Source organism: Neomonachus schauinslandi, chromosome 2 (genome assembly GCF_002201575.2).
Source record: "Neomonachus schauinslandi chromosome 2, ASM220157v2, whole genome shotgun sequence".
Taxonomy (NCBI): domain Eukaryota; kingdom Metazoa; phylum Chordata; class Mammalia; order Carnivora; family Phocidae; genus Neomonachus; species Neomonachus schauinslandi.
The window spans coordinates 62,217,631-62,229,781 of record NC_058404.1 but is presented as its reverse complement, the minus strand read 5'-3'; the positions used below and the strand labels follow the sequence as shown (position 1 = coordinate 62,229,781).

At 35.4% G+C, this 12,151-nt stretch overlaps 1 protein-coding gene across 1 annotated transcript in view; it reads left to right on the top strand.

Annotated features, from left to right (window-relative positions):
- Nucleotides 1-10,206, top strand: part of TLL1 (tolloid like 1) — a 208,160-nt gene extending 197,954 nt beyond the window's left edge. The window contains exons 19-21 of the mRNA XM_021698858.1: nucleotides 1,354-1,567; nucleotides 8,099-8,349; nucleotides 9,533-10,206. Of these exons, the coding sequence (XP_021554533.1) occupies nucleotides 1,354-1,567; nucleotides 8,099-8,349; nucleotides 9,533-9,667 (600 nt within the window). The 3' untranslated portion in view covers nucleotides 9,668-10,206. The remainder of the gene's footprint in view (nucleotides 1-1,353; nucleotides 1,568-8,098; nucleotides 8,350-9,532) is intronic.
- The last annotated feature ends 1,945 nt before the right edge of the window (nucleotides 10,207-12,151 follow it).

Genomic DNA, 12,151 nt, shown 5'->3' with positions numbered 1-12,151 from the left:
TGCTGGCTCGCCAGTGAGCTTCACAAACATAGGTAATGAGCTACATGAGGGGCAAATCTTCCACCAACACAAGGGTCTCTGGTCCAATGGTGAAGTTTGATGACAATTCTTTCTACAAGTATTAAAAAATATAAGAATTTGCTAAGACCTATGCATAAAAATTACTACATGGGAAAATTAGAATAACTTTTAAAGGCATACTAAACTCTGCAAGCTCTAAATATTAAAATAAGTGTACCATCTATCTTAAAAGTAACTTAAAAATAATCTAGCCTTGAGGCAGGCAGAGGGAAGGGAGAAGTAGGCTCTCAAAAAAAAAAAATCTAGCCTAAAACCATATTAGTATTTTCTAATAATATGGGTTGTAGGATCTAAATAAAGAAGTATAGGGGCGCCTGGGTGGCTCAGTCGTTAAGCGTCTGCCTTCGGCTCAGGTCATGATCCCAGGGTCCTGGGATCAAGCCCCACATCGGGCTTCCTGCTCCGCAGGAAGCCTGCTTCTCCCTCTCCCACTCCCCCTGCTTGTGTTCCCTCTCTCACTGTGTCTCTCTCTGTCAAATAAATAAATAAAACCTTTAAAAAAATAAAGAAAGAAGTATATAGTGTAAATTCCCGTTGTTTTATTCTTTTAAGATTTACTGTGCTTAGTTAATTTCTGTGAAAATATAAGTTATTTTTTTAGGTTTTCTTCTTAGTTTAAATGCCCCAAGGTAGGATGATATTCAATAGTTTATGATCATCAAAACCAGAAGGAGTCAATTTTTAAAATGCAAGTGTTTAAAGTTTTCTGATGCATTCAGTATAAACTTAGAATTATATTCAGAATAAAATATCACTGTTATTATAACTTGTCTAAATCCTGGAGTTGATTGTGATAGTTTTGTGATAGTTTTGATTGTGATTTAGTTGCAATAGTTTTTTTTTTTTTTTAGATTTTTTATTTATTTGCGAGAGAGAGAATGAGAGACAGAGAGCATGAGAGGGAGGAGGGTCAGAGGGAGAAGCAGACTCCGTGCTGAGCAGGGAGCCCGATGTGGGACTCGATCCCGTGACTCCAGGATCACGACCTGAGCCGAAGGCAGTCGCTTAACCAACTGAGCCACCCAGGCGCCCTGCAATAGTTTAATAATAGAATTTCACATGGAGTAATTGTGCTGTTTTCCTCATTATGTTTTTTCAGAGACTTTACATTCTACTGATTTTACACTCCTTTCAATAATGTTCTATACGGGTTAATTTATTTGTATGTCCTGAGCATGTTTTATTGATGTGCATTTCTGCTCCAAAGGAAAGAACCCATTTTGAGTGATATGTGTTTTTGCTTTTCTTTCCCTTTCTTTCTTTTTTTAATAGGCCTTTGGTGAGTTTGAGATTGAGCAGCATCAAGAATGTGCTTATGATCACTTGGAAGTATTCGATGGAGAAACAGAAAAATCACCAATTCTTGGAAGACTATGTGGCAACAAGATACCAGAGCCCCTTGTGGCTACTGGAAATAAAATGTTTGTTCGGTTTGTTTCTGATGCATCTGTTCAAAGGAAAGGCTTTCAAGCCACACATTCTACAGGTCAGCAAATTAGAGCCATGTTTCTCTTTCCTAAGATCTAGGTTTCTCTTCCAGTGAATGCAGTGGATCCTATAACAGGAACATTAATGAATCTCTGAGCACAGCAGAAGAAATCTCACTGAAGCACTGTGTGAAATATTTGAGAGCCATGTAGCATCCTACTTAAGTATCTTTGTAGTTGCTGAACATTTAGAAAGCAGTGCAATAGTTTGATCTGATTCATGTCCAATGCAGTATGATCAAGTAGAACTATCTCTAAATATTTGTATAATGGATTCCATATTAACTTGAGCAGTTTGATTTATATGCTCTATTTAACAGTTAGAAATCTATGTCTTAAGTATTCAAGAATCATGTTTTCTCTAACATCCTACCTGGTTGGCTAGCTTTTGCATTAATGTATTTTTGTAAGTCTGATTTGGAATTTATCTCTCCATTTTACAGAGTCTCATTTGTTTTTCCTTTTATTTAGTGTGCAATACAATCTTTTTCTAATCCTAATTCCTAATTTGACTTTGGAATGGAAGTTTTCAAGAAATAAAATATAATTTAGGAAAAATATGGAAAATTTTAGGTGAAAATATAGAATAACATTTTTTAATAATTTGGGGCTGGCTTAATACTGTATTTCGTAAATGTCTAGGAAATGTCCTTTTTTTACATTCAGTTAAAAAAAAAGTCAGTTGAGTGGTTTCCTAAAGTCATTTATCTTATAGTGCCACCTAGTGGTACTCTTGATAAATAAACTATTGAGACATTGCCTTGTAGAACTGTCTTGATGTAATATAATACACAGTATAATTGTATACAAATTTGTCCATAAAACAATATAAGTGCAGCAGTTTTTGTCATGGGTTCTGTTTATTGTTTTTATTTTCTTTTTGTTTAATTTTGTTTGAGAAATCAGAATTTTAATTATTCCATTGTCCAATATTATTTTCCACTTTAGTGTATTTCATTATGAGCATTAGATTTATATTGGAGTCTATTTATGAGAAAGTGAATATTGTCAGAATATTTATCTGATTCGTACTAGTAATGGTTGAACTCATTAATAGTGCAAATTATTTCTCATGATTGATATGAATATTTTGGTTTGAGAAGAATCTTTCAGGGACTACAGAAATTTCATACTAATGAAAGGTTTTTCCATACATTGACATTTACTCTTTAAATATTTTCCTGATAACTTGTTATGCATTAAAGGGGTGGAGTGATTGCAATCCCATTACTTCATCAGTACTTTCCTGATAGCATAGAGTTTATGGCATATATATCTGGCTATCACAAGTTCCAGGAATGCAGTATGAAAATATGCTGTCAAAATTCTTGAAATAGCTGACCAAATATTTTTAAAATACCTACCTATGAATTTCCCTTTCTTAGTTTAATCAAAACTTACTTTTATAGAATCTCTTTTTACCCTTTGTGAGTAGAATGATTAAGATTTATATTATGTTCCAGTATGTAGGTACATTTGGGTTTTTAGTCCTATTATGCCATTACCTAGCTGGGAACTTTGGAAAAGAAATTTCTTTGGATATCAGTTTCCTCATCTGTAAAATACTATTTAAGTTTCATTATAGCTATTAACCTCCATGATTCCTTAATTTGTATGGCCTTTGCTCATGGATCCTATTTGCATTATTTATATTACCATTAAGAATCCAGTGGTAGGATCCAATCAAGTTCTCACAGAGATCTTATATTGAGATCTGATGGTATATATAGCATGCACTTGGCATTTTAGGCACACACATGTACTTAACATACACTTTACATATATTGAGTCCTTAAAAGACTCTATGATGTATTATTATCCTCATTTTTCAGAAAAAGAAATTGAAAATCTAGAGATTAATTAATTTGCAGAGATTTCTAAAATTATGTCAAAGTCTGGACTTTATCCTTACTCTGTCTCCAGAATGCCTCACATACATTCCACCATAGTATGTTTTCTCTTCATGTAAAAGTTTTGAATTAGGAAGCAAATCGATATAAAACCAGTCACTGTTGCTGAAGCAATAAGTAGAGACTGAACGCTTCCTTATTTAAGTTTTAAAAAACCCTCTGTTTGAAGTACGTAACTGACGAGGCTCATTTTATTTCCCCATTCAGTTCACATCCATTCAAACACCCACATGAGCCACCTGTCACATTATTTATGGCAAAAAGCTGGAAATTTGTGGGAATTTACAGGGAAATAGAAGGAATTCCTTCCCGTTGAAGCATACAGTCTAAGCGTAACCTCTGATTTTCAGAAGTTTCTGTACTTTTGGTTTTTCAGTCAGTTTCTACTGACAAGACAGTCAAGTCCAGTACCATTTTTGCTACATGTATAGAACACTTATTCATTATTTACTGCCTTCTAGAATATGTGTAACTATTATTGATGGATCCTGATATACACATTTTAATCTGCTTGAGTAAATATATATTTTTATATACAATTTGAATTTTATCCATGAGAAAAACTTCTAATACCATGAATTTTGAAACCAGGTGGTTAGAAATATTGTTCTAATATGGTTTTATGGCTATTTTTTTTCACAAGGAATACTGTGAAAAAAATCCATGAGAAAAGGACTTTATTGGAAAGAGTCCTTTTTTCCCTCTGATGGTAGGTCTAAATTCTAAGCCCAAATATATTTTAATCAGGTAATGAATGGTATTACACGACCCTTAAATAAACTTATTGAAGAAACAAATCAGTAAAAAAAAATATCCTGTGTATTCTCTCAGAGGATATGGCTATAATATAGAAAAAGAGGGAAATGTGGAGAGAAAATAGTCTTTTAAAACATGGCCTGTCCAAAGAAAAAACAGAGAGGGAGGCAGACCAGAAGAGAGACTCTTGACTATAGAGAACAAGCTGAGGGTTGCTGGAAGGGAGGTGGGTGGGGGTGGGGGGGGGTAGGGGTGGCTGGGCGGGGGAGATGGTTAAATGAGTGATGGTTAAGGAGAGGGCACTTTTTGTAATGAGCGCTGTAAGTGATGAATCACTAAATTCTACTCCTGAAGCTAATATTACACTATATGTAACTAACTAGAATTTAAATAAAAAACCGAAACATTAAAAAAAATAAAATAAAACATGGCCTGTCTGGTAGGACTTCTTTGCTGTAGCATTGTACTATGCATCAATGACATTTAAAAGTCAAATAATGCATTATAAAAGTTCTTAGAAAGGAAGTTATTTTTATCTAACTCAATTAAATTGGAATGCCCACTAAAAGCATGTATAGGTCAAATTACAGGACCTCTTTGGGAATTTAATACTTTATGGGGAAATAAACAATCATGTCTTTCCAAATTAAAATGAAATCCACTCCCCACCCCCACCCCCAGGCTTCTCTTCCCTTTTTGTCACCTTTCTTATTCAGCTTTATTTTCGCTTTCCAGAATTCTGTAGAAGATGTTCTGGCAGCTTGCAAAGTATTTTCAAACAACTGATTTAAAAACAATACTGCTGACATGCTACACTACTTTTATATTGTTCCAACTTTGTAAATGAATAGGAATATTTGCAGGAAATGTATTTAATTAAATACCTTCTTTAAAGGGACCATATTAAATGATGTATTGACCATATTTTGAAGAACTGCCTCAAGGACAAATTGCCCTCATGCTGCCTGTAATTTTCTGCTTATGGAATTTCTCTCAGGGCATATTAAAATCACACATCTTGTGCATATAATATTTAAATCTTTGTTCTTAAAAATTTTATCCTGTGGACTAAGTTTTCTCTCTCTCTCTCTTTTTTTCATGGTTGGATCATTAATTCCAGATTTATTAGTTTGATCAGTGATCCATAGGAAGGCAGTTGTGTACTGGAACAGAGAAATGAAAATAGACAAACATAATGGAACATTTTAAGTCATCCTTAAATGTAATTTATTTATTTTGAATATTGCCATTTCTAGATGTTTTCAATAAACCAAATAATAACTCCTCACTGTCATTTTCAGATTCACAAAGGTTTTGTGAAATCTTTTTCATTTCATTCAACTACTTCATTTCCTCCTTGATTTTTGTTCCAAATTGGGGCTGGCAGAGAATTGTCTCTTCTGAATCCTGGTCTTTTGTCCTGCTACTTTGCTCCTGCAAAGCAGACACACCGAAACTAGTGCTTTCTTTATCTCCCAGTGGGCTCCTTCAGCTCTTCCCGGCTGTGGAATAAAAGTAATCCAAGTGCTGGCAGCTTTTTTTTTTTTTTTTTTAAGTGGAAACCAAAACAAAGCAGGCAATTATATATCAAACTTTGAGAATAGGTAAAAATTTTAAAAATTCTCTAAGTGAGATTACACTGGTTTATACATTTATATATTAAATTTGGAAATATTTTTCACAAAATATTTTACTGGCCTTCAAAAATACAAGTCTTCCTTTATGATAGCAGATTAATAATGTTTTAAATTTTTTTTCATTTTATTCTGGCTTTTCATTTCATACCTGAATGGATCCCTAGCAGCAGCACAGATGATGGCATTTAGATGTTCTCACTAGACAATAATGATTGTAATGGTGATGGCTTACACTAATATGGCCTTTCCTATGTGCCCGGTATCCTTCAAACATTTGACATATATTAACCCATTCACTCTTCATCTAGACCCCATGACGTGAGTACTATGTATGATCCTTGTCTTAGAAATGGAGTGTGAGACAAAGTCCCTCAGCTGATGAAGGGCAGAGCTCAGATTTGGACCCAGGTCATTTGGCTGTGGAGATCTGTCACAGAAGAAGGACAATAATTTTTGGAATTAGAGAAACACCATGGTAGGAAGGGTAGAATGTTTGGCTTCCGGTCTATGGGATTCAAGAGATGATATTCAAGAGATGGGTTGAGCTTTCAGGTTATTCTAACTCATTTACATTTGCAATAGTATCGATATATACTATATGCTATATCGATAGATTGTGCAAGATGCCCCACCCGACACCTGGAACGTGGAGGGATACTTACGTTCTTCATGGAACACAGCCCAGTGGGGCAGTCATTCTCATGATTGAAACCCTGGTTGGAAGTTCGTTCATATGTCAGTCACACACAAGAATCTAATTGTCTTTGTCTGTGACAGTGCCCATAGGTTTGGTTGAGCCTACGTGTATTTAGATACATCTGAATGGGGTTTCATCCTGGGGATTCAGACATATTTTGTTGTTTAAAATCATCAGTGTGGGTAAGCCATATACAAATCAGAAAAATCCAACCAAGTGTTTTTAGTTGTGTAATCCGTCCTCACAGGGTGCCGCTGGGACTGTTTGGTTGCAGATGACCATGAGAATGTTACAGTGGTGTCTTCATATCTAGGGTCCTGGCTTGTCCACATCTTTCCACATTGGATTTTTGGTTTTGGCCCCTCCCAACTTATCCCAGTTTTCCTGGGACTTTTCTTGTTTTAGCCCTGAAATCACTGCTTCCCAGGAACCTCTCAGCACTTGACAAACAGAAACAGAAAGAAACTCTACTTTCTTCTAACATTTTTTATAGCCCTATTTTATCTTCTTCTCCCCTGACCCCCTGCCATAAGTTTGCATTTGTATTGGTTGGAGGGGATCTCTATTTAATCTCTGGGTGTTTTTTTGTTTTGTTTTGTTTTGTTTTTTTAATCTCTAGTCATTAGGAAGTTTTGGGACTCAGATTACAAAGTTTCTGAGAAAATTTTTTGAAAACTTTCATTTCTAAATTATACTAGCTGTGCATTTTTATGCATACTCATCTAGTTATTTGGTATATTTACCTCTAGTGACAAAAGTAATAACTGGTAAACCACATGTTTATTAATATCTCTCTGAAAAAGAAGCTATAAAAAGAGCATTTAAAATTTTTTATTTATTACAAACACAAAATATACTTAATAGGTTCTGGAACTACAAATGTTATTACAGTTAAAGATGCATGTATGTTTTTCCCAACCAAGTTATATAAATATTTCTACCTAAATAAAATTGTTCTATATAGTCTATGTAGAGTTCTATATCATGCATATACACACTGGAGTTTTATATATTTTGCCAATTTTTAAGTTATTTCTTATTCCTTTGGATTCTGGGTTCTTAAATGAGTAAGACTCAACCTGATTTAAGATACTGACCTTTTTTTTCCCCATGAAAACTAGTTATTTGAGACTAAAAACAGTATCATGTATAACAATAAAAATATTTATTGAGAGTTACTACATGCTAGGCACTGTTTTAAGTGATTTTCCATGTATTCATTAAATCCTCAAAATCCACTGGGAGATTGGTGCTATCATTATCATCTGCATTTTGCCCTATGGATCAGAGAAGCGACATCACTCACCTAAAGTAACTGAGCTCGATGGTGTTGGAGGTGGTATTCCAACCCAGCTAGCTCTGTGTCCAGGGTCTGTGGTGGTACCTGGTGCACCGTCACACTACGATTATAGGAAACACATCTGATGATGAAAATGCATTCAGAAGTTAGAGAACGGTTACGCTACATTGAGGTTGAGATTGGACTTGTTAAAACTCACTGAATTTATTTCATTTTTCTTTCCTGAGCAGAGTGTGGTGGTCGACTGAAAGCAGACCTGAAACCCAGAGATCTGTACTCGCATGCGCAGTTTGGTGATAACAACTACCCGGGACAAGTGGACTGTGAATGGCTGTTATTGTCAGAACGGGGCTTTCGACTGGAGCTATCCTTCCAGATTTTTGAAGTGGAGGAAGAAGCCGATTGTGGCTATGACTATGTTGAGCTTTTTGACGGTCTCGATTCAACAGCGGTGGGGCTTGGTCGATTCTGTGGATCAGGGGTAAATACAGTACCAACAGGATCCCATAGCCGTGGTAGAAAATGCCCATTGATTCATGATTGTTATGTGCACCGTATGCAAATCGGCAATGCTTTTACGAGAAAAGATTACACCCTATTATTATTGCCTCTTCTCCCTTACCTCTTCTCCATCTAGTGAATTTTCCCAATAATATCACACAAGAGAGAAGAATTTATTAGGTATAATTGCTGGTTCCTGTTCACATTCTAACTTTTTTATTCATGTTCTTACTGTGCAATAAATGTTTAAACGTTTAAGAATCTAAAGGCAATAAATTTAAACACACACCTTTGACGATTTTATAAGCTTCCTAAATTAAAGCATAAAGGAAAAGGAATTGTGCACACAATTCAAATTGACATTCCCCTCTCAGCGAAGACGGTTGCTGAATGGCAGGCACCACCACTGGTGTGTGGGCTTACCCAGTGCTGCCATAATGCTGTTCCATTGCAGTGTGTCACTTGTGCATGGGACAGAATGCCTGATACAGGTCAGAGAGTGTCACCAGGAGAAATAGGAAAAAGGAAAGCTTGAGATTTCCTTCATGCTTTTTTCTCCCAGGACTCCCTGCATAAATATCAAACGGTCTTCTGAATACATATTTTGTTCCGAAAACATTAGTCCCATTTTTTGTCCACCAGTGTCTATTGCTTACATAATACTGAACTTGAATGATATTGAATTCCTTTCCAAATATCAGCTGAAATGAAACAAAAAACTTCTTGGTATTTAGATTATTAAAACAAGAAGGAATGGATGATTTGGATTCTGGACGTGGCTCTGCCTCAGAGCCCCTTCTGAAACAAATTTAATATCTTTTTACCTTCTTTGAACCTTACTTTATTTACTTGTAAATCAAAGGAATTTGGCTTAAAATTTTGGGGAAAAAACCCACCAAGTTCCAGAACTTGGAAACAGACTTATGTTCCAAGCCCAGCTATATCAGTGCCTATGATCTTGAGCATGTCATTTGCTTCTCTGAAACTCAAGTTTGCCCATCTGTAAGATGAAGAAGTCACTCATACCCACTTTTCAAGGTTGTTGGGAGGATTAAATCATATACCCCCCCCCCAAAAAAATCCCAAACAAACATGAATTACACTGAAGGAAAAAAGTGCTCATTCTGTTGTTTATTTGCCTGTTTGTTTGTTTTTGTCTTCAGCCACCAGAAGAGATCTATTCAATTGGGGATGCGGTTTTAATTCATTTTCACACTGATGACACAATCAACAAGAAAGGATTTCATATAAGATACAAAAGCATTAGATATCCAGATACTATGCATACCAGAAAATAACACCAAAACCTCCATCGAAACATAAAGGAATGTGCATAATGGAGAGAAGACGTATTTTTTTTAAATGAAGATATTAGCACAAATGTTTTATATAATGAGTTTGACCAGAAGAAGACTGTAAGAACAGGATTATCTCTGTACTAAAAGAGAAGTTTTCAAGCCAACTCTGATCAACATTGCCAAGATATTGAAACTCCATGCTTGATGGTATAAATATAAATAAAGCTGGTGAGAAGGCACATGTAACTTCAAGGAAGACTCCAGAAGATTTTGTTCACAGCTTGACAGAGATGCCTTGCCATTCAGACAGTTCGATTCAGGGTCTGTGACCTTGCAGAGTGTTTCTTTTTGACAATTTTTCAAGATTTGGGAGAAATCAAATGATCTTGCAGGTCATAAACTGAAAAACCCTCTTCTTGTATCTTAGGATGATTGCTTTGGCTTTGTATCTTGGATACAGATCCATATGGGATGTTGCGAAATGGGAGTCTTTTGAGGGCGGTTTGTACTTTAAATGTGGGCGTGTCCGGAAGTTTGGAAACTGGAATATTTCAGCTTCATTATTTTCACTTGCAGGCCAGATTCACCTCTTTGAAACACGAATGATCTTGAGACCACTTCATTTTACTGACGTTTTGACAAGTTGGAAATGCCAATAGTGTCTATTACTGCAGTTAAAATCTAGGCATCATTTATTGAAGTGCTGGAAAATGCCCAGTTGATCGGTAAACTCAAGTTCTTTCAGTGAAAGTGCTGCCTTTTCACACCAAATTTAAGAAGCGTTGTGATGTCTTGGGAACTTCATGAGAGAGCTCCCAACAGGTGTGAACAGAATTCTTCCAAGTGACTGCCTGGATGGCCCATTCTCAAGTCACCAGTGCTGCTATTGTCTTTTCTGTTGTTGATCTGTTGTAGTTGTTATTGCTGATGTTGTTATGGTTAATGTTGTATTTAAAAAAAAAAATGAAGTGAAGTGGAAGTAGGCTGTGTAGTCATTGAAAGCTCTCTCTCTCTTCTTCTTCTTCTTCTTTTTTTTTTTTTCTCTTCTTGGGATTCAGTTAAAAAAATGCAATGTTGGAAAAAAAGATTTGTTTCTGAAAGACTTTCTATGGTGCTATTCCATAAATGTTTTTTTTAAACAAAATTTTTGACCTTTGAGCCAACCACCTGTAGACTATGAATGTCTCCCTATGTCTGGTGGCATTTGAAGACTAAAGACTTGCTAAGGGTATCAAGAGTGTATCATTGCAAGGGCAGCACTTGTCCTGTGGAACAATTACTTATAATGCCTTAGAATTCTTGCACATGATCAAACAGATCCTCCTAGAGACACACTTTTTGAAAGGTTGAGCAAAACAACGTATGTTAATTAGCAGCTCTGTGAGGAAAATCCATTTCCATGACTGAGAACATTGGGTATAAATATGGTGACCTGCTTTTGTTGTAGAAAATGAATTTTCTGCTTGAAAGCCATGCGTGTTTTTAATATTGTTTATGTATATGTGAGGTTGTCTGAGTGAATGAAGCTACAAGAAGGTGAAAAGCAGTGGGTGGTGGAAAAGTTACAATTTATGTGCCAAGTTCTACTAGAATCCTGTCTGAAGTAGCACCTTTCTTAGGAGGTTTCATGGACAAATAATGGGAACTTCTAATTATTATCCGCACCATTAAAAAAAAGACTTTTTCCTTTACAGAAACTCTATTTTGATATGTTTTAATGTTGATGTAGATTGCTATATGAAGTAGATTTGTTTCTGTTACCTGTCCATGAACATTTGACATTTAATAAAATTGGGTATTTTTCTTTTTACAAAATTACACTATACACACAGGTGTAGTTTATTCATTTTTTTGTCATTGTTGCCCTGAAAAATATTTTCTTGCATATGAATTACAATATGTAAATACATTTTTAAAACCAGTCTTTTGATCTTACTCAATGTTACTTTGGGAATGTGTAACTATTGCCTGCAATGTAATGAGCTTTTTTAGTGGAGCTGATTTATTCCAGTAACTTCTTCTATATTTTTTCATTAATCTTCAATTAGCCAAATATATCAGCAATGGGAAAGAGAGGAAAAAATACCATTCACACCTAGTGGATTACGCTATGCCTCGCCCAGTACGAGGCACAGGGCACTAGCTTTTTTCTAAACTTTATGCTACCCTTTGAGAATTGTGATGTTCTCATTTTGTAGTTCAGGAATGGAGGCTCATAGAAGGTATGTAATGTTCCCAGGGTCACCGTGTAAAGTTAGATGTTGAAACCCAGCTTGTCTGATATAAAAATCTGTGCTTGTTCTACAAAATGTAGTTGAATTGATCTTGACATATATAAATAGTAGACACGTTTTTATGATGAAACATTTCCACATAAAATAAATTTTAGGGGTGAATTACAGTAAACCCTTCAGGATAAATATATTGTTCTTTTCAGAAACAGCATGACAATTCGAATATCAACTGTAGATATCTTTAAGAACC